Below are 21,488 nucleotides of genomic sequence, written 5' to 3' on the forward strand. Positions count from 1 at the left end.
TTTTTTGGGTACGCGGGCCTCTCACTGTTGTGGCCTCTCCCGTTGCGGAGCACAGGCTCCGGACGCGCAGGCCCAGAAGCCATGGCTCACGGGCCCAGCCGCTCCGCGGCACGTGGGATCTTCCCGGACCGGGGCACAAACCCGTGTCCCCTGCATCGGCAGGCGGACTCTCAACCACTGCGCCACCAGGGAAGCCCCAGCAATATTATTTTAATGAGAAAGCAGAGGCCCAGGAAAATGAGGACTCTGCCGCAAGTCCTAAAAGAGGCTGAGGAAGGGTCAAAGGTAAGACTTCTGACTCCAAGTCCAACACGTTCCCCCATCATCCCACCCCTCCCAGTCACTCCCAGCCAGCCCAGCTCTCCTGCCAGTCTAGGCTGGGGAAGCACAGCTACAGAAACGTCTGCACCCATGGTAAAGAGAGAACCTATGGGAAAGTGTGATGCGAAAGCAACCTTCATCTGTCACTAACATCCTTCCTCCTGCTGCCAGGCAGAGTGGCAGGTGGGGCTGCTGTTCTGAGATCCCCTTGGGAGAGCTGCAAACAGAGGCAGAGCCCTGGAGCTCCAGAGCCCTTGGCGGCACGCCGTCCCCATAGGAATGGCCAGGGGCACACTGTCCCCTCTCTTTGCATTCCCTACAGTTCTAGCCTTTGACACCTGGCATGAGAAATGTATATTGATGTTTCTTCCTTGTCAATTTGAGCTAAAGGCAGGGAGCAAGATGGTGATCTAGCAATTAGCTGGATCACATTTTGATTTGATAAAGGCCATTACCGGCAGTTGGCTAAATTTAACTCACGCAGGATAGGAAGGGAAGGGGTATCTGTGTGTGGATTAAGGTGGGTGAGTGGATGAGAAAAGTCTGGAGTTCCATCCCCCCAACTCATTTCACAGCCCCAGAACCTTCAGATTGTAATTTTAATGAAACTTTCAGTACACAGATCACCATTCTTTCCCTCCCTCCTAGAGGTTCCTGACTCAGTCTTTGGTCAGGAGTGGTCCGGGAAATGTCTGCTTTCCGATGGGGTCTCTGGGTGGGAGATTTCCAGGAACTCAGGCCTTAACTGTTCCTTAGCAAGGATTCACTCTCAGCACTGTTTTTGTCCCAGAATGTCAAAGCCGGTTATCCAGACTTCTCCCCAGCAAGACAGAGAGGGAAGGAAAATGGCCGGAGGCTGTCCAGGCCGTTGTGCTCCTCCGCCCAGGAGATGTCGTCGGGCATGGGTCTCTGGAACCAGGGAACAAAAGAAGGCAAAGGCAGGGTCCGGCCTAGAAAGAGGCTCAGAAAAAGAGCGGGGATGCCACCACCTCGGTGGGAGTGGGCCAGACGGGAGCCAAGAGGTTAGATTCGGAGGTCGGGTGGGCGGCGCCGCCGTGGATGCGCTGGTGTCGCGCCAGGTGGGTCTTGCGGCTGAAGCTCTTGGCGCACTGAGGGCAGGAGAAGGGGCGGGAACCCGTGTGGACGGCCTGGTGGCGGACCAGGTTGGTTTTGGAGCTGAAGCTTCGGGCGCACACGGCACAGGCGTGGGGCCGACTGCCTGTGTGCACCGCCTGGTGGCGGCCCAGGTGCGACTTGCGGCTGAAGCGGCGGCCGCACTGCGCGCAGGCGAAGGGCCTGGCGCCGCTGTGGGCCCTGGAGTGGGCCACCAGGTTGGGCCGCGAGCCGAAGCGGCGGCCACACTGCGCGCAGGCGAAGGGCCGTTCGCCCGTGTGCACCCGCCGGTGCCGCGCCAGGTGCTGCCCGTGGGCGAAGCCGCGCCCGCAGTCCGGGCAGAGGAAGGACCGCTGGCTCGCGGGAGCGCCCGGGGGCGCCGGTGTGCTTCGGGGCGCGCAGGCCGAGGGCTCGGTGGCAGCGGCGGGGTCCACGGTGGCGCCCAGTGTGCACTCGTCGCACCCGAAAGGGCGCCCCTCGTCACAGTGCAGACGCTGGTGCATGGCGAGGTTCTTCTTCCAGCCGAAGCTCAGGCCGCAGTCGGAGCAGGAGAAAGGCTTGGGCCCGGGAGGGGACGGAGTTGGGGACGGGGCAGGGGACGTGGGCGAGGCGGACGCGTCGGGTGAGGATGGGGCGCGGCCGGCCGCCTCGTGGACCCTCTGGTGCCGCACCAGGTGTTGCTTGTGCGTGAAGCTGCGCGCGCACTGCGCGCACTGGTAGGGCCTCTCGCCCGTGTGGATGCGCTGGTGGCGGATCAGGTGCGTCTTCTTGCGAAAGCGCTTCTCGCACTCGGGGCAGGGGAAGGGCCGCTCGCCCGTGTGCGTCTTCTGGTGCGAGCCCAGGTGTATCTTCTGGCTGAAGCGCTTGCCGCACTCTGCGCACGGGAAGGGCCGCTCGCCCGTGTGCGTGCGCAGGTGGCGGGTCAGGTGGGCCTTCTTGCTGAAGCGCTTGCCGCACTCGGAGCACGGGAAGGGCCGCTCGCCGCGGTGGCTGCGCTGGTGCAGCAGCATGTGCGCGCGCTGCGTGAAGCTGCGGCCGCAGTCCGGGCAGGCGCAAGGGCCCTCGCCGCGGTGCAGCCTCTGGTGCAGCCGCAGGGTCAGCTGGTCGCGGAAGCGGCGCTCACACTCCCCGCAGCCATAGGGCTTCTCCGAGGTCGGAACCCACCCCGCCAGCGCGAGCCCGCCCAGTGCCCCTGGGGCCCCCGGGGCCCCCGGCTCCAGCTTATAGGCGGCGGCCAGAGGCCCCAGGTCAGGTGCGGGAAGGGGGCTGGGGAGTAATGACAGATGCTGGGGCCATTCCACCTCCTCTCCTGCCTCGTGATCTTCCGCCTCCACCTTCACCTGCCGAATCATCCACTCCTCCCCTGAAAGGTCAAAACAAGGTGAGTCTGTTAAGCCCCACATTTTTTTATGCGCCGTTTATCTGCCAATACGACCACCACTTCCTGGAGCCCTGAAGTCTAGCTTCTGCTCCTTCCACTGGAAATTCCTGGGAATGACCAAACCCAAAGATCACTGAAAGTCTTCCTCCCGGGCTCTGCTGCGGGGACGCTTTCGCCCCGGTTTGCCTGCCTCCCTGCCTCTGGACTAGCCTCCCCTTACTCCCCCTCAAGGTTCAGTCCTCAGGTTCCTGTCCCGGCTCGTATGTCCACGTGGCCCCCCAGATCTTTCTGTTCTGGAACCTCAACCTCTCATCCCCAGTTGAGCCACTCCCCTGCGTGTCCTGCGAACTGGTTACAGCTCAGCAGGCTTACCGCCAAACACCCCACCTTCCCAGATCTACCCCGCTGATGTCAACAGTAGGTCTACAGCCCCCTTCTCCCAGCGGGCTGGACTTGGAACCTTGACCTTCACCTTTGACGCCCCCCTTGCTCTCTAACTCCTCCCCAGTGGACACTGAGTACCTCTGCGTTCCTTCCTGTGGTTTCTCAAAGTCTCCCCCTGCTCATACGCCCTTCGCTGCTGCTTCTAGGGCCAGGTGGGAAATCCCAGTTTAAGAAGAGGATTGAGTTTACAGGACTTGGAGGACCAATAGATGGTACCACCGCTGGAGAAGCAGGGAGGGCCCTCTGAGGGAGCAGGTTGGAGATGGGTTCCCCTGGAGCTTTGCCCACTCTTGGGCACTGCAATGGCCCGGCCAAGAGGAAGGAGCTCAGGACCCAGACCGGGAGTGTCCCCTTGGGTTCTCCTCTGCCACTCAGCAGCAGTGTGACCACGGTTGAGTCACTTAATCTCTTTGAACTAAGTGTGTTAGCTCGCTTAGGCGTAAAGGTTGGACCAGTTCATGGTTCCTAAACCTGGTGCCACGTCATAATCTCCTGGGCAACTTTCACAAAATGCATCTATGGGAGCCGGGCCCGTGAATCTGTTCTCTTTCTTTCAAGCTCCCAAAGTGATTCTTGTTTGAGAACCTTTGTACCGGCTGATCGGAGGTCCTGTCTGGCTCTAAACGTCTGTAATAGCCTGAGCCTTGGTTACATTCCACGTGCACGATCACAATTAGATTTACTCCTGGTTTCCTTTATCCATCCATCAGTTCCAAACAGCTATTTATCATACTGTGATGTCGCTTTCATTTTCACTGTGCCACTCTTCTACTGAAGAACCACCCATAGCTCCCTATTATTTAGAGGATAAAGTAAGTTCTAGCTGCATCTGAGGCTCACGCCAACCTAGTCCAACTCTCTTAATACTCCCAGGCATAAACCCCTCACTTCAGGCAAGCTGGTCTTCTGTAACCCCAGTCACATGTCAACTTCCCTAGTTCGAAGTCTCTTAGCCTAGAATGTTTTCCCATCCTCTCCCCTCACCCTCATCCAAGCTGGAGTCTACACCTCTCTCAATATGCAGCACAAGTCAACAAAACCTTTGACAGATCCAACGCACGAGGATCTCATATAAACACTTAAGTGCTGACACTTTTACACTTCCTTGTGGCGTGCCTTTATTGTTATTTGTTCTTTTCATTCTTTACTCTGGCTCATATTGGTATCAGATTTCAGTTTCTGGAGGGCAGGCATCTTGTGTTCTGTTTCTTTACGTGCCTAATGAAAACGAGGATTGCCACCATGTACTGAGTGCCAACTGCAGATGAAGCACTGCATACGCTCTCTCACAAACCTGCACAAAAACCCCTGTGCAGAAGTGAGTCTTACTTCTCGTGGACAAGCTGAGGCTCCTCTAGCCTATCCAAGGTCGCTCAGGCAAAAACTGTGGAGCAAGGATTCAAACCAGGACCGTGTCACTCTAGAGCCCCCTCTTCCCGCTCTACCTAACACAGCCTGGACCTAGTGGGCACGAAATAAGCCCTCGTGCCATAAGTGACATCACTCAGGCAGAAGGGGATAAAGCTGGTGGTAGTGGAAGGAAGTGACGGGTAGGACTGTGGAGCGGGAACGAACTGTCTGATCGCCTTGCGTATGGGGGAGATGCGTCAAATACAACAGATTCGGAGCATCTGCGAGGCACCGAGATCAGTGGAGATTTGGGGGAAGGAGCCTGTCTGGGGAGAGACAATGAAAAGGTTGATCAACGCCATGTGTCTTCCTGGGAATCGTATTTCAAGCTGTCAATAGGAATGAACTTTGGGGGAGACAGGCTGGGAAGTTAAGGCTTCTGGAGGATGTTGAGGTGAGAGCATGTTTCTCTTTGGTGGCCAGCCTCTCTGACTCCTGTTGTCTGTGGATGTAGAATTCCCTCTGCGTGCTGAAGCTCTACAGCAGAAAGGTGCCAGGGCCTGATTCATCTTGGGGTGGTAGGGCCTGGGGGGGCTCCCTCCGCCTGGCCCCCTGGTGGGATGGAGCGCTGGGGAGACTCACCTGGGCAGGAGCCCATGGGCTCAGCCTTCCGTGGTGCACATGCCCGGCCTCCTCTGCAGGGAGCTTCAGCTTGTTCAGTGGGGGCACCTTCCTCTGGTCTGGGGGCCTCGCGCCCTGGCAGAGAACAGGCTACCTCAAGGATGCCGCAGACATCAGAGATGGACAGAGCTCCCCACTGGCGCTAGGAAGCAGGGGCTTTTGACACCCCGGTCCCAGCCCCACCGGCAGGATTGCATCCCACATCATACCTGCAGGGGCTGAATTCCCAGCTGCCCCAGGGCAGCCTCAGGCTCCTTCAAGCAGGGCAGCTGCTAAGGCCGTGCAGGTTGCAAGAGCCACAGCTGTGAGGAGTTTCTGGAATATGTGTGTGTAAGATAGTGGAAGCAAGGAAGGGTCCCTGCCCTGAGGCTTACATGAGGCTCCTAGGAGGGGAGATGGGGGACCTCCCAGCCACCAGATGGACTCCAGTTCCAAGGCAAATCATTAGAGGAGATCGGGGTGTCAGAAAGCCAGGTCCACGCCTGCCTTAGGCATCTTCTCCCCGCATCTGCTTAGCTGCCTCCCTCACCTCTTTCCAATCTTACTTTCCCAATGAGGCCTACTTTCACCCCACTATTTAATCCTCCAGCCTGCCCCGCCCCTACCTGCAGTGGTCTCAGGCTCCCTCACCCTGCTTTACGCCCCCAAAGCACATAGCCTCTTCTAACACGGGTTATAAGTACACTTATTTCTACATTTGTTGTCTGTTGACCCTCTGCCCTCACTAGGATTAAGCTCCTGGAAGGTAGGGATCTTTGTCTCCTTGGTCACTGAGGTATCCTGAATATCTAGAATAGCATGGAGCACGTAGTAGGTGCTCAATAAACACCTGATAACAAAGGAAGGAAGACTCTGCCCTGAGCCACCTTCCCTGGTCCCCGCTTACTTACCTGAGCATTTGCCCAGCGCTCTCTCTTCCCGGGGAGGGGACATCTGTTCCTGGGCATTCTGGGACTCTTCCCCAGGCTCACTTTGGGGGGCCATCTCCGGCTGTCCCACAGAGAGTCCTGTTACAGGCAAAACGATGGGTCCAAGTAAAGCACAAGGTACAGAAGAGGTGATCAAAGATGGGGGGGTCTTCCGCTTCCCAGCCCACCCAATGGGTTTTCCCCATGTGCTCAGGAAGGAAGGGTCTCTAACTAGGACAAGGGACAGCCAGGCCCTGCAGTGGCTTGGCCAGGTATCGACCTCAGCCCCCTTGCACTGCGTCAAGGACAGGCGACAGAAGGAAGAGAGAATAGATTTAAATATCCTGCTGTTCTGTGAGTACTAGCACAACCTCCAACATGGACCAGGCATTCTTCCTGATGAAACCGAAAAGGATGCTGCCCTAAAGAAAGGCTCCTCGGGTCTCCGGGGTATCAGGGTGGCAACCTCCTGAGGATGCTCTGCTGTCTGAATTAGGGAAGCAGCAGGCGTAGTATGCTCTTGAATCCTCCTATTCCCCTGCCCCCCATCCAAGTTCCTTCAGTTCTGCTGGCTCACCCAGGGACCTGAGGGCCTCGAAGGTCTCTCTCATGGCAACCCAGGATAACTCCTCCTGGGGATCCGGCCACAGACCCTAAGGAGAAATACAACCTTGTTCAGATTCTTCTCAGCTTCCACCTGGGTCCTGGCTCTGCCCAACCTCTCCCCGTCAGCTATCTCCAGGAGCTCCAAAGGTGATGTCCTCAGGTACAGGTGAGGGAAATGAGGGAACGTGGATTTCAGAAAGCAGAGACCTTTGAAGGTGGACCAAGGCGAAGGCCTTGAAGCCGTTTCTGCAAGCTAAGCTCAGGTCAGCTCTGGAAATCAGCCTGCCACCCTCACCTGCAGGTCTCTCAGAGCCAGCACCGGCCCTTCAGCGCTCCCCACCCCCCAGGGCCCTTGCCTGGGGGTGTCAGGAGTCAATCGATTCTCTGGGGAGAGGGTGGAGGGTGGGAGACCGGAGGGGAGAGCGGGGAACTTCGTCTCCTGGGCCCTCCAGCTGTCATCGCAGGAGCCGGTGAAATAGTAGCCGGCCTAGGGGCGGAGGTGAGTATCACTACTGGGCAACTGGTGGGGAGGCTCTCGGAGGAGGGTCCTCACCGGAGGCAGGAATAACTCTGGCTTCACCTCCCCCAAACCATCGCCCCTCCCCCGCGGGGCTTTCCCAGGCTTGGACAACCGGCCCTCGAGCCGCCTTCGCGGCTCCTCCTCCAGCGGATCCCCTGCCCCTCCCCCAGCAGACTCCCCTCCCCCCCAGTCTCTGGCAGCCTTCCCTCCACCCTCCCCTCTCCCGCTCCCTCCGCCTTCCGCCCTCTCTCCCCACGGAAGCTGGCTGGCTGTCCAGCCCCGCCCCCTGCCCCGCCCCTCCGGCTCCTCCCCCTGCCCACAGCCTGCCTGCCAACCCCTCTCGGCCCCCTCGGGTCTGCCCTCCGTAGCCACCGCCCCCCTGACCCTCAGCTGGGGCAGCCTCCGCGGCAGAGCTCCCCTCCCCCTCCCCAGGCTCAGGGCCGCCTTTCCCTCCCCTCCCGGTTCTCCCCCGGCTCCTTCCCCCTCCCCGGCCGCAAACCCTCTCCCTTCCTTTCCCCCTCCTCTTTTCCTTCCTCCCCAACACCGCCCTCCTCCTCCCGGCTCTCCCCTCCCCTCTCCCTCACCTCCCCCACTCTGGTTTCCTTTCCTCTCTTCACCTCAGTTCCCTTCCCCCCCCCCCCCGCTCCCCAGCCCTCCTCCTCCTCTCCCCACACCACCCTCTCCCTCCCTCCATCCTTCCCTCCTGCAGCTCTCCTTCCCCTCCGAGGCCCCGTCTCCCTTCCCCCTCTGCCTCCCCAGCGGGCTCTCGCTTCCCTTCCTTCCTGGTCCCCACTCCCCAGAACTGCTCTTCCCCTCCCCCTTCCAGTCCGCCCCCCCGAGCTCCCGCCTAGTCGCCCGGCCCCCAGCAAGCCTCGGGTCTGAGGCTCAGCGCTCCCTCCGACTGCCTCGCCGGCCCTGCCCCTCCCCGCCCCTGCCTCCCAACCCACCTCCGCGTCCCTCCCCTCCCTCTCCGGGGCTCCGTTCCCCATTTCTGCTCCCCACTGACTTCTCACCCCTCCCAAGGTTTCCTGTCGCCCAGACCCCTCCCACCCCCCTCCCCGCCTCCGTCTGTCCCCCGGAGCCCCTCCGCCTGGAGCTCACTACACGTCCCGACGCCCTCCCGGCTCCCGGGCTCACCTGTCAGCGCCCTTCTCGCGCCCCTCCCGAACGCCCGATCCCCGCGCCTCGACTCCCGCCCGTGCCCCTCGGCCCCCTCCCACACTCCCTGCCCCCTCTCCGGAGACGCCCCACTCCCTGCCCTCGGGGGCCTCCCACCCTTTCCCACCTGACTCCCACCCGGACTCCTCTCCCCAGCCCCCGCCCATCCCTCCGGATGCCGCCTCTCCGCTCTCCTCAAAGCCCTGACCCCCGAGCCGGCCCTCCTCCCCGGTCCCACCCCTCCCTTCTCCGGCCCTCGCCGCTCCTCTGCCCTCGCTCCCCTCCAGCCCCACCCCACCCCTGCTGCGCTCCGGGCGCCCGCACCCCCGGGGCTGTCACCTGCGCCGCACGGGCGGTGGCTGCGAGTGCGGGTGTGGCGGGGAAGCGGCGGAGCGCCCGCCCTGGGCGCCTCCACGGTCTCCCCGCTGCCGCCCGGACCCCGGCGCCCCGGCCTCCTGCCCCCGCGGGCTCGGCTCGCGATGGCGCCCGCCGCCTGCAGTCCGGGTGCGGACTGCCCGGAGACTGACAGACTGACAGCCCCGAAACTTCGCGGGGAGGGGAGAGGAAAAGACGCGGAGGGAGCGGGAGCGGGGAAGCGGCGCCCGGGAGGGGGAGGGGAGCGAGGAGGCGGGAGGGGGCAGCGGGGCAGCCAGTGGGGGAGGTCGGGGACAGGGTGCCCAGGAGTGGAGAGGGTGCCCAGCGGGTTAGGCGGGCAGGTGAGGGTCTGGAGGAACGACGGCCCGCAGTAGGTGATGGAAAGTGGGAGCTAAGGACGGGGGAGGGGAAGGGGTGGGGGGAGAGGAGTGCGGGGGGAAGGGGTGGAGGAGGGAGAGGAGGCAAGGAGGAAGGGCACTCGGGCTGCGAGGGAGGGTGCCGGCAGGCGCGGAGGGAGGAGCCAGGGGAAAGGTGGAGCGCGGGGCGTCGGGGGGCGGTGTGGAGTTGGGGGGAAGAGGAGGGGGCCTGTTAAGGGGAAGGGAGCTAGTGTCTGCGCTGCTGTCTTTGAATCGCAAGTGTCCGGCGGAATGTGTCTGCGCCGCGCTCCCGCGGCGGGATCGAGTCCCCGACTGTCGGTCGGTGGGGTCGGTCTGGGAAACTGCGGCCCTGCCCCCGCTCTCCACCCTGATCCCACTCGGATCCACCCAGACCCGTACCCCCCCGCCCCCCACCGATCTTAGACCCACCGCGGGAGCCGGGTCCCTTGGGGGCGGTGAGGAGAGCCCGAAGGAGACCAGGCTGGGCCCCAGTGCCTGCTAAGAACGTGACCTTCGAAGTAGAAATTGGGATTGGGGCTTTGAACCAGGTCACCTGGGAAAAGGCAGGGCTGGCGAGGAGGCGTCGGGGGTGAGGCCGGAGTTGGATGGGGTGAAGACTCCCCGGGGCGGCATCCAGGGGAGCCGCTGCTGACGAGAGGGCAGAGTCCCCTGGGCGTGGTGGGGAGCGGATCCTCCCACCCGGCTGGAAACCTCTGCCAGTCGGGTGTGGAGGGGTGCCCTCAGACATCCCTGCCCCTGGTTGTGACGTTTCTCTTCAGCTTTGCCACTTGGGCACCCCAACCCCTGAAAGCTCCCCGCATCCCGTCCTCCTCCATCTAAAATGTGGGCTGGTTATTCCAGGCCTCCCTCTCTAATCTCTTTATCCAATCTCCTCTGGGTTCTAGCTTCCTCCCTCCTGGCCTCTTTAGAGGGAAGGATGTGACTTGTATTTCTCCCCAATCCACGTGTGGCTTTTCCGGGAGGGGTGGGGATGACTCGGTGTGAAGAGCAGCCTCCCCTGGCTTCCACACCCCATCACCTGGAGGGGACACCAGGGCACAGAGAAGCACAGCATGCAGCAGGGGCACATCAGCATTTGTTGACGCTTAGGATGAGGGGGACAAGAACAGGTGATGCCTGGAAGAGCACAGGGTGCCTCGGAATCAGCTGTGGAGGGCTCTTCTACCTTCTGTATGGGCTGCTTCAGCCGCTCAGTGTCTGGCCTGGTCATCGGGCTGCAGGACGGCTCTGGGAGCAGAACACATCACTGTGTGCCGGGATGGGGCACAGGCACCTCGGTCTGTCCTTGTAAGACCTGCAGTGCGAGTATGTGTTAGGTGCCAGAGGGAGAGTGTCCAGGTGTGCATGTGTGAGAGGCTGGGAACAGCTGGGTGTCCACGGCCTGACCCTGGACCTTTCCGAGGACCCCCTCCGAGAGCTCCCTGAGGGATTCACTGCGCCTTCTCCTGGCCCAGGACCAAGGGTCGGCCTGGAAGAATGCCTGGCAGGGCTCTGGTTCCCGGCAGCCCCCCCCAACCCTGCCCACCACAGGTGGGGTGACTGTGTGGGATGCCTGGAGGCACGTCAGGATTAGGGGTTGGAGGGTTACAGGATCTGAGGCTCAGGCCACATTCCAGCCTGGGTGTCCTCGCAGCTGGTAACCGGTAACCAGGATGTAACCAGGATTCCCCTGGGGAGCGAGCTGCTGCCCAACCCTCTTCCAACCGGATGGTCTGCTCAGATTATCCCATCCGGTTGCCCTGCCCCAAGGGCTGGGGGAGCTGGCTGCAGGCCCCTCTGCCCCCTGCCCCCACACTTTCTAGCCCAGGCACTCCTCCCTGAGGCTGGCTCTCCTTCCCCTATCTGGGCTTCCTGGTTCTGGATCCCAGGGACCCTAGGAGAGCAGATGGACCCCGCCAGCCACAAATGATCACCCTCAGTAAGAAGTCAGACCGCACAGAGGGAAGGACACATGCCACCCCCCTGTCCGCAAACAGTCCAATCGCCCTGGAAACCCCATTCCTTCTGCTCACTGACCCTCGTTTCTGGAGTGCTTGGCAGGAGAAGCAGGAAAGGGACAGGGAAGAGGATCGTACACTCAGGATTTGAGGGCTGGAAGGCCGTGGCCCTGTGACTCAACACTATTGTGGGGTCACGGCCCCCCTTGAGAATCTAATAAAAGTTATGGAACTGTCATCAGAAAAACATGCACACACACAATTTCAAAGTATGCATGGAGCCCCTATCCCACCTGTGATTCCCCGGGAGGCCCCTGAGGTTTTTACTGGTAAGGAAATTGAGTCCCAGAAAGAGAGTGTGGCTTGCCCCTGTCCACGTTAATTGGTGGTAGGGCTTGATAGTGTACTATCAGGGACACACGGACCCCCCATCACACACACACACATACTCACTCACTCACTCGCACAGGGAAGGGGATTGTTTCCAGGGAGAGCTGGCCTCAGCTGGCCTCTGAGGGGATTGCGCCATGTGCAGGCAGGTCCAATCTGGTTCTGGGCAGCTGGGCATGGGGCTGAGATAACACCTCCCCAGTGCCACGGGCCTCACGCTCGCTGTCTCAGGCCGCCTTGGACACACTGACCCCAGGCTGCAGTAGCAGCAGTGTGGGGCTGGGGAGGCCAGCCCCAGCCTCTGCTCACCTGCCACAGCATTGGCTCCCCAAAGCCTCACAGCCCCCAAAGGTGACCTGGGGGTCGCCATGCTGCTCCCTGCCCTCCTCTGTGGGACGGCATGGGCACTGGCTAACGGGTAAGCAGCCCACCCTGGGGCTCCTCGGACTAAGGTCCTTCTCCTCCTGCCGCAGGCCCAGGCCCCTCTGGGGCAGCCAGACTCCTTCCCGCACCCCCTTCTCTCAGCCTGCATAACGTAGCCTCCCCCTCAGCTAACTAACTCTCCAGGGGGAGTGGGGTCACAGGATAGGGCCTCCCGGACAGATGCGGACAGTGGCCGCAGCTGTCGCTCCCCATCTATGGGCAGGTGGTGGTGTGAGTGGACAGAGACCATCCTGGTGGAGGAGGAAGTAACCCCCCGTCAGGAGGACCTGGTGCCCTGCACCAGCCTCCATCATTACCAGCGCCGGGGCTGGCGGCTGGACTTGACCTGGAGTGGCCGTGTGGCGCTCTGCCCCATCTACAAGTGAGTGACGTGGAGGCTGGGCTACCTGCCCAGCAGGAGAGAGCCGTGGGGTGACATCCTTAGAGTAGGGGAGGACTGAGCGGTGACCTGGAGAAGCGGGCATTTGGGAAGCAGGTCGTGGGTGGGCTCCAGAGGGGTGGAGGGTGGGGGTGGGGGATGAGTGGGCACTTCCGTGGGCAGCGCAGGGAGAGTCATGATGCCTGCTCCCCGTGCCCCCCCTTCAGTCCGCCTTCCCGAGATCATTCTCGCTTTGGAAATGGAGACCAAGAAGGGAAAATTACACGATAAAGCCTCTCAGAGAGTAGGTGACCAGACTGAATGTCCCAGGCCATTCCCAGGGATGGGGCTGAACACTAACATCTCCCCTCCCCCTACCTGGTGGACCCAGGCCCCCGGAAACCAGGCCTGCTGCACGGAACCTGACGGTGAGGGCTTGCTGCCCAGGCTGGGGGTGGGGGGGGGGGGAGGTGGGGAGCACCCACTGCACCCTGGGTAAGCGCCTGAGATTAGCCCAGATCCAGGGTTGCCTGGAGGTGGCAGTCCGCCTGGGGAGGGAAGTCCGGTCCAGGCTGACCGTCTGGCTCTGCCCATTCTCTCTTTCTACCCACCACAGCCCTTGCCGAAGCCAGCCTTGAGGGCCAGTGCTTTGCCACATGGCTGTGCCAGCCGAGGGCAGGCTCAGCTAACGCTTCTGTGGGGCCTGGAGGAGTGCTGAGCCTGGCCTTGGGGACACAGCTGGTGGGACGGCCACTCCCAGCCCTGCCACAGCTGCTCCAGCCACAAACTCCCCGGTGGGTCCACAGACCCCAGCCTGTGGGAAAGGCACAGCCCCGGCCGTCACCTGCTCCCCTGACAGGCAGTTAGAATTCTTTTATTTTTTAATTATTTATTTATTTATTTTTGGCTGCGTTGGGTCTTCGTTGCTGCACGTGGGCTTTCTTGTTTTTAGTTGCAGCGAGCGGGGGCTACTTTTCGTTGCGGTGCGCAGGCCTCTCATTAAGGCGGCTTCTCTTGTTGCAGAGCACGGGCTCTAGGCACGCGGGCTTCAGTAGTTGTGGCACACGGGCTGAGTAGTTGTGGCTCGCGGGCCCTAGAGTGCAGGCTCAGTAGTTGTGGCGCACGGGCTTAGTTGCTCCGCGGCATGTGGGATCTTCCCGGATCAGGACTCGAACCCGTGTCCCCTGCATTGGCAGGCGGATTCTTAACCACTGCGCTATGAGGCTGCAGCCCAGGATGTGTGCCATCAGTTGCTGGACGGTCCATGCAGGGAATGCCATGTCCAGGTACGGGTGGGGGTGCAGGTGGCATCAGGCACTGGAGCGGTGGGAAGGGGGAGTGCTGGGGAGCTGCCAAACCGGGCACCTGGTCCAGGCACCAAATTGCTTTGGGCCGTCGGTCAGGGCGCCCCCTCTGGGAGGCTCCTATATATTATCTCTAAGGTCCCTTGCAGTGTTCACCTGTTTGGTTATAAACCAGGGCGTTTTGGAAGCAAGAGGAGGGAGGCGCTGATGAGTACTGGAGAAGGCTGGTTGGCTGAGGGGCTGTCCCGGTTCGGCAGGTGCCCCCTGCTGAGTACCACGAGGCCTTCCTCTTTGCCTACCGTGCTGGGGCCCCAGCGGGCAGTGGGCGGGAGGAGCGGCTGGAGGCCGCGTGCCCCACCTTGGCCAGCTACGCCCAGGATCGTGCGGCGCGACGCATCCACGTGCGCTGGAGGAAGCCCGGCTTCTGCGGTAGGGCTCCCGCCTGTCCCTCCGTGCACAGCCTCTGGCCTCCCCACCCTGTGGAACTGGGAACTGACCGAGGGCCGTCACGTGGCTCCTGTTTCCTGAGGGGTCCGCCACCCCCTGAGCGCCCCTCTCGGGGGGCTGCCAAGGCCTGCTGGCTCTCCAGCGGCAGCGGGATCTGACGGGAGGAGGGAAGCTCCTTGGGCCTCACAGCCACTCCTGTGCCCGCAGAGCGCCTGTGCCTAGGGGGCCGGCTGTGCTCGGACTGCGCCTCGGCCTGCCCGCCCAGCTGCTCGGCAGTGGGCGAGTGGGGCGAGGGGTCCTGCGGGGAAGAGTGCGTGAGCGGCTGCGAGTGCCCGCCCGGCCTCTTCTGGGACCGCGCCCTCTGTGTGCCTGCCGCCCGCTGGCCCTGCTACCACCGACGCCGGCGCTACGACCCCGGTGACACCGTGCGCCAGCTGTGCAGCCCGCGGTGGGTCCACGGGCCTTGCTGGCCTTTTCGCTCGGGTTGGAGGCTCCCTGGTCCCCTCTGATCCCTCCCTTATGCTATCTCCTCAACCTGCCTCCCTTCTGGGGCCTCCCTCACAAGAGACCTGTGACCTCTCAAGGCATAAGTAACGGCCCTGCTTAAAAACCTAGCCGGTGACCTCCATCAGTTGACCTCTAGTGCTAACGGGGAGAAGGGGGTGCTGGGGGAGGGAGGGACCAGGGTTTTGGGGGGGTAGGAGGGCGTCTCCAGCTCGGTCTCCCCCTCCACCCCCTCCACTCCACCCCCACCCCCCTCCACTCCATCCCCACCCCCCCTCCACTCCACTCCACCCCCACCCCCCGCCTCCGCCGTGGGGCCGATCCGGAGCGCGCTCTCCAGTCCCTCGCGCCCACAGCGTTGGCCAGGACGGCCGCTGGCTCTGCGCGCAGGCGCCGTGCCCCGCCGAGGGCGCGGTGGGCGGGACGGGTATTACCTCACCTTCGATGGGCGGAGCTTCTCCTACCGTGGCCGCGCAGGTCGCCGCTTCAGCCTGGTGCAGGTGTCCAGAGGACCAAGTCCGGGAGCGGGGTGTCGTGCCAGAGCGGGGGCCCTCGCAGGGGTGCTATGGGGGAGAAGGGACTGTAAGCAAACCACTGAATAAACAGAACACACAGTCGTCCAGGGAAAAGCTGAGAGAGAAACGACTCTGGAGGGAAGATGGCAGCCGCAGACCCACAAGCCTGCCCTTTGGGTTCTTGCCTCCTCCTTAGGTTCCTGTGAAAGTCCCGCCGTCATCGCCACCCCAGCCCAGGGGCCCAGAACAAAACCCAACCTCACGGTCCTTTCTCACACACGGGACAGCTGGGCTTGTCACACGCTACTTCCTGTAAAACAACCCCAGGGGAAATGAGGGTCCTCCTTCCTCCCAGCCCTCCCCCAATAAAGTTAGGTGACTTCCCAGCTCCAGGCCCAGGCCACCTTCTTACACACATAGGCACAAACAGGAGCTCGCACATGACATGCTTACACGTGTGCACATAGATTTAGCGTGTGTGTGTGCACGGGCACACAGAGATGAGCGTACATACCCACAGGGAGGAGGGAGAGGAGACATGTTGCCCAAACATGCACACACACACCTCCACATGCGGGTGCACGCGAGCACGCACACGCACACGCACACACACGTCACATATGCCAGCCCTTGGTGAGGGTTAAGCCCCTTACCTCACAGAGTCTGGCTGGCTGGCAGGCGGTCAGCGTACGTGCTGCGTGGAAGCTGCCCCAGTGTGTGCCGTTGGTGACCAGTAGAACAGGAGCTGCTCTCAGGGTCTGCCCCACCGCCACCATGTTCCTCACCATCGGCCCCAGGACTTCGTAAAGAGGCCGCTACTGACTGTACTGGAGCACGGGGACTGCAATGCTGGGAGCTGCCTCCACGCCATCTCGGTCTCCCTGGGGGACACCCACGTCCAGCTCAGGGACTCAGGTGGCCTCAGCTCTCAGGGTACCTACCTACCAGGCCTTCTGCTCCCAGCAGCCCTCTGGAGTGTGGCTCAGGCCCCAGGGGCCTCCTGTCATCTCTCCTCTCCCTGTGGACTTGGGCTCTGTCCAGCACCCTCCATCCACACTGCCCTGTGGTTCCTGAGCCCAACTCTCCCGCGACTCCCTCAGCCCAAATCACTGCCTCAACTTCCCCCTCACTCTGCCATCTCTGAAGCAGACATAAAGTCCTGTGGAAATTTCCCAAGGCATCTTCTGCCCCATCCTGAGGGGAAAATACAATTCATAATGTTCTGAGGGATCTGAAAGGCCTCTTGGGGTGACCGAGGCAGGCAGGCCCCTCCCAGCTCTGGACAGCCAGGGCCCAGTCCCAGCCCCTCCTGCACACTGACTCCAAGGGCAAAGGCAAAGTGGGTGCGAAGGGTCACGTGGGGGTTGTAGGTGGGATGCGTGACCTCCCAGGGGTCACTCCAGTTCCCCTTGCTCAGGGTGGGCAGCCCACCATGACACAGGCCCTCCCCCCTCCTGCCCCAGGTCCTTCCCCTTCTCACAGCCCCATCCTGCAATGTGCCCTCCCCCCACCGTCATCAGCCCAGCCCAGCCCTGTGGGGGTGGCCCCCTCACAGACCCCCTATTTCAGGAGCAGTACTGGTGGACGGGCAGGATGTGGTCTTGCCCTGGAGCGGCTCTGGGGGCCTCAGCGTCTCCCGGCGCCTCTTACACTTTCCTGCTGCTGCGCTGGCCTGGGGCCCGTGTCCTCTGGGGAGCGTCTGACCCTGCAGCCTACATCACCCTGGACGCCCGCCATGCCCTCCAGGTGTGCCAGAGGGCGGGTGAGTGGCTGGGCGAAGCCACAGAGGGCCTGGAACCAGCAGGATGACTTCCTGACTCCTGCTGGCAACGTGGAGACCAGCATTGCCGCCTTTGCTAGCAAGTTCCAAGTGGCAGGCGAGGGAAGGTGCCCCTCGGAGGACAGCGCCCCGCTTTCCCGCTGCAGCACCCACACTCAGCGTCACATTTTCGTGGAGGCAGCCTGTGCCATCTTGCATGGCCCAGTCTTCCAGGTAGCCAGCTTGGGGGCACTCCTCCTGTTTGCACCTGGAAAATGGGGTCAATACCTGCCCTGCCCTCCTCCTGGGCTACCGGGAGGGCCCTGGTGCCGTGCCAGGACAGCTGAGCACTGGGAGGTGGCAGTGGGGACCAGAGAAGACAGGGGAATCCGTGCGGGAGGAGCCGACCCCCTTCCTCATCTCCCTCCAAGGAGTGCCACGGGCTGGTGGACAGGGCACGGTTCCACCTGCGCTGCTTGGCACCTGTGTGTGGCTGCACCCACGGCGGGGACTGCCTGTGCCCCGTGCTCGCTGCCTATGCTCGGCACTGTGCCCAGGAGGGTGCCCTGCTTTCCTGGAGAGACCAGACCCTCTGCCGTGAGTCTGCTCAGCCGGCCAGCCCCATCCCCAGGCTCTTTCTTCCAGCACCTTCTAGGAATGGCTCAGTGGGATCCAATGGCTTTGCAGCAGGGGAGGGTCCCCAGAAGGACCTCTGACCTCGGCAGTTTGCTGGGTTTGCCTTCTTTCAGAGACGTAGGGACTGTCGGGTCCGGAGGGGTGGGCAGAGCAGCAGTGGCAATGCCCCTGACCTGCATGCATCTCTGTGCCCAGCTGTCCTGTGTCCCGGTGGCCAGGAGTACCAGGAGTGTGCCCCAGTATGCGGTCGGAACTGTGGGGAGACTGAAGGCTGTGGGGAGCTGGGCAGCTGTGTGGCCGGTTGTAATTGCCCCCCTGGGGCTGCTTTGGGACCCTGAGGGCCAGTGTGTGTCCCCCGGCTCATGCCCCTGCCAGCTTGGGGCCCATCGCTATGCCCCTGGCAGTGCTACCATGAAGGACTGCAACCACTGGTAAGAGCACACACCCGTGGCGGGAGGCAAAAAGCTTGGGGGTGAAGAGGTGGAGCTTAGAGAAAAGGGGCCGGGGATGTAGCTCTGTGGGTTCCGGGCCGATGGCATGCACGTCAGAATGACAAAATGCTGATAACTTGCCCTCAGTTGTGGAGCACTTCAGGGCCTGTAAAGCGCTTTCACGTATATTACCTTATTTAATCTTACTTTATTCTTACAATAACCTAGTAAGGTAGGAAGAGGAAGAATTGTTCCCATTTTGCAGATGAGGAAACTGAGGCTTGGATAAGCTAAATAGCCTGCAGAGTCACATAGCTTGTTAATGATGAAGGACTAGAACCCAGATCTCTGAATTCCAGGTGAGTGTGGTCCAGAGGCTCTTCAATGGGTTAGGAAGTAAAGGCAAGTTACAGACCTACAGGGGCTGTGCCGGATTCAGGCTTTGGTGGGTGAGAGTGAGACTTCAGCGAAATCCTTTTCCTACCTGTGCTGGGAGTAGGGTTGTTCAATATCTCTGCCCCTCCCCAGAGCCCAGAGAATGGCCTCTATTCGAGTTGGGGCAGGAAAGGGTGACAGTGTCTATCCCAGGTATGGCCAGGTGCTGGAAACACTTCCTGTGCTTGTGACAACTGGGGTCGGGGGTGAGACGCTCAGGTCTCCAGTGTCAGAGCTGGATTTTCCCTCAACGTTAGGGGCTCCAGACCCCTGGGATCCTGAGGCTCTCCCAGGGCAGGTCAGGGGCCTGGAAGTGAGTCTGGGTTTGGGCCTGGCCCTTACCTGCCTCCCCACCTCTGGCAGCATCTGCCAGGAGAGGGGCCTGTGGAATTGCACTGCTCAACGCTGCGCCCCACCACGGGCATTCTGTCCCCGTGGGCTCGTCTACGTCCCTGGTGCCTCCCTCCTCACCTGTGACAGCCCCAGTGCCAATGGCTCCTGCCCCCCAGGCAGCATGGGGGGCTGTGTCTGTCCCCCGGGAGCCGTGCTGCTGGTAAGTCCTGGAGGGGGCTACCCGAACCAGAGCCCAGCCCTGACCCCTGCCTGTGTGTAACTGGTGTGGGGGGGGATCAGGCAGTCCGCCAAGAAGCCCTTTGTCCCCGGCCTCTGCTCAGGATGAGGGCTGCGTACCTCCCGAGCTCTGTCCCTGCCGTCACGGTGGGCAGTGGTACCTGCCCAATGCTGCAATCCAGGAGACTATAACATTTGGTATGCCCAGCCCGTGACCTGTAACCCTGTGACCTAGTGACCCCTGGCTAGGGGCTGGGATGATGGTGGGTGCGATATCCAGACTGGCCTGGACAACCGGAGTCCTCAGCATCTCTCCAAACTGAGGGTCTGTCTGGAGTTGCTTGGAATCTGGACCGGCTGCCTCCCCCGGATACAGTTCCAGGTCCCTGTCTTCGTGAATCTGTCTCCCCTCTCCCCGTTGCCCACAGGGTGTGCCAGGGTCGGCAGTGGCGCTGCACGGGCCAGCGGTGTGATGGACGGTGCCAGGCACCAGGTACCCCCCACTATGTGACATTCGATGGGCTGGCCCTCACCTTCCCCGGGGCCTGCGAGTATCTGCTGGTGCGGGGCCAGCGGCCGTTTCACAGTCTCTGCCCAGGACCTGTCCTGCAGGGCCAGCAGCATCACCTGCACCAAGGCGCTGACCGTGCGCCTGCAGAGCACCGTTGTGCACATGCTGAGAGGTGGCTGTGACATTGAAGGGTGACGTTGCCAGGGAGGGGCACCCCAGGTGGCATCACAGCTGCGTGGGTAGCTGAGGTCTGGGGTTCCCTGTGTCTCCCCACTGCTAACCATCGGTGCAGTGGGGCTGGTGCCTCTTCTCTTGGCTGGGAATCATAATTCCGGAAGGCTCCATGAAATTAAAGCCCAGAGAGGTCTAATGACTAGCCCCAGGTCACACAGCTAGAGAAGCAAAGGAAAGGTTGCAGGGGAGGCTAGGAGGGCCTCGTGGGGATCTTGGAGCCCCTTTATTCCAAGGCTGAGCCTGAATGTCTCTCTCTCTCCACAGGCCAGGCAGTGACAGTGAATGGGGTGAGTGTAACGCCCCCCAAGGTCTACACGGGCTCCGGGCTGAGCCTGCGCCGTGCTGGCCTCTTCCTGCAGCTCGCCACCTGCCTGGGCCTCACCCTGCTCTGGGATGAAGGGCAGCCCCCACCCCCAGCCATCTGACCCCCACCCCGAAGCTCCCCACAAACTGTTCCTCCTTCTCATGTGTGGTCAGAGTCTCCAAATTATGTTTTCATAATTATATTTTTCTTCATTATGAAAGCAATACCTCCTCACCAAAGAAACAGTTTAAAAATACCAAGTTTTAGAGAGAAGAAATAAAAATACATTTCCTAACAGCCCACCACCCAAACCCAAGCAGTTGGCGATTTAGAAATAACCGTTACTGAGAAATCAAAGGAGATCAAAATAACCCCCACTGTGGGAAAAAGTCGCCTGCACTGAGGCCTCTGGGGCTGGTGGGTGTCACAGGCCGTCCTGGAGTCTGGAATCCTGCCCTTTGGAGAATTTCCCTACCGCCCCCCCCAACCTGGGTTTAGTTCGGAAGGTAAGCTCTCACTTCTTGCCCTTAGCCCCCCAAAGGTAGGTCTCTTCTATCCCCACCAATCATCACCCCCGAAAGAGGGAGCCAGCGTCCCCTGGTGGGTGGTGGTACTTACCTGGGAAGGTCAAGCAGGCCCACATAATAGGCACCTAGGTCTTCTCCCAGCCCCCTGCCCTAAAGAAGGCCTCCGGGATCCTGTCTCCACAATCCTTCCCCCTGCTGCCCTCTCCGTCCGGGCACCCGGGTCCTGGTGCAGCTGTCCCCCGAGTTCCGCGGCCGGGTGGCTGGGCTGTGTGGAGACTTTGATGGAGACGCCAGTAATGACCTTCGGAGCCGCCAGGGAGTCCTGCCTGGAGACCACGGCTGAACTGGTTGCCCACTCCTGGTGCCTCAATCCTCTCTGCCCAGAGCCAGGGGACCTGCGGCACCCCTGCGCCGTGAGGATGGGCAGGAAAGGGGGAAGCGAGGAGGGGCAGCTGCGGAAACGCGGGGTGGGGGGGTTCGAGAGGCTGGGTGCTGCGGAGGAGTCTGGCTGGTCCACCGTGGTGTGCCCGGCTGGGCCCGCGCCCGCTGCGGTGCGATGCGGCAGTCGCTCTTTGCCCGCTGCGGTGCGGAGGTGCCCCAGAGCAGCACTTCGAGTGGTGTGTGCGTGACACCCGCAGGTGAGAGGAGCAGGCCTGGGGAAGGGCTGGGCCCGAGCGCTCCCTCCCTCAGACATGATTCAGGGGGCGACTGTGTGTGTCTCTGCTCGGCCATCGCCACCTACGCAGACGAGTGTTCCCGGCACCGCACGGGATCCACGTGCGCTGGCGCAGCCAGGAGCTGTGCCGTGAGTGCCCCACCCTGGGTCCCGGATGCCCAGTCCCACCACACGTTCAGCTCCTTCTAGGATACGTCTAGCCTGAGAGCCAGCCGTTCATTCATTCAAGGGCGAATACGTGTGCAGTGCTT

At 61.7% G+C, this 21,488-nt stretch overlaps 1 protein-coding gene across 8 annotated transcripts; it reads right to left on the reverse strand.

Annotated features, from left to right (window-relative positions):
* Positions 1 to 906: 906 nt before the first annotated feature.
* ZNF467 (zinc finger protein 467) lies at positions 907 to 9,267 on the reverse strand. 8 transcript variants are annotated; one of them, XM_073810052.1, is made up of 6 exons: positions 8,822 to 9,264; positions 7,161 to 7,291; positions 6,776 to 6,851; positions 6,181 to 6,297; positions 5,252 to 5,365; positions 907 to 2,797 (listed from the first exon to the last, which is right to left on the reverse strand). In XM_073810052.1, the coding sequence occupies exons 3-6, from the start codon at positions 6,807 to 6,809 to the stop codon at positions 1,284 to 1,286; spliced, it is 1,779 nt and encodes a 592-aa protein (XP_073666153.1). In that variant the 5' UTR covers positions 6,810 to 6,851; positions 7,161 to 7,291; positions 8,822 to 9,264; the 3' UTR covers positions 907 to 1,283. The 8 variants fall into 8 exon arrangements, with proteins under 8 accessions (XP_073666153.1, XP_033719332.1, XP_033719335.1 ...); XM_033863441.2 differs by having other exon boundaries at positions 7,100 to 7,291; XM_033863444.2 differs by lacking the exon at positions 8,822 to 9,264 and adding an exon at positions 5,500 to 5,605 and having other exon boundaries at positions 7,100 to 7,492.
* Between the last annotated feature and the right edge of the window lie 12,221 nt (positions 9,268 to 21,488).

Source organism: Tursiops truncatus, chromosome 9, assembly GCF_011762595.2.
Source record: "Tursiops truncatus isolate mTurTru1 chromosome 9, mTurTru1.mat.Y, whole genome shotgun sequence".
Lineage (NCBI taxonomy): Eukaryota > Metazoa > Chordata > Mammalia > Artiodactyla > Delphinidae > Tursiops > Tursiops truncatus.

Excerpts from the sequence above, each read along its gene's own strand:
- ZNF467 (XM_033863443.2), bottom strand. The coding sequence starts at position 6,809 with ATGAGAGAGACCTTCGAGGCCCTCAGGTCCCTGG. Across the intron at positions 5,366-6,180 it reads AGCGCTGGGCAAATGCTCAG|GGCGCGAGGCCCCCAGACCA; the intron begins GTAAGTAAGCGG and ends GTTCTCTGCCAG. Across the intron at positions 2,798-5,251 it reads GCCCATGGGCTCCTGCCCAG|GGGAGGAGTGGATGATTCGG; the intron begins GTGAGTCTCCCC and ends TTGACCTTTCAG.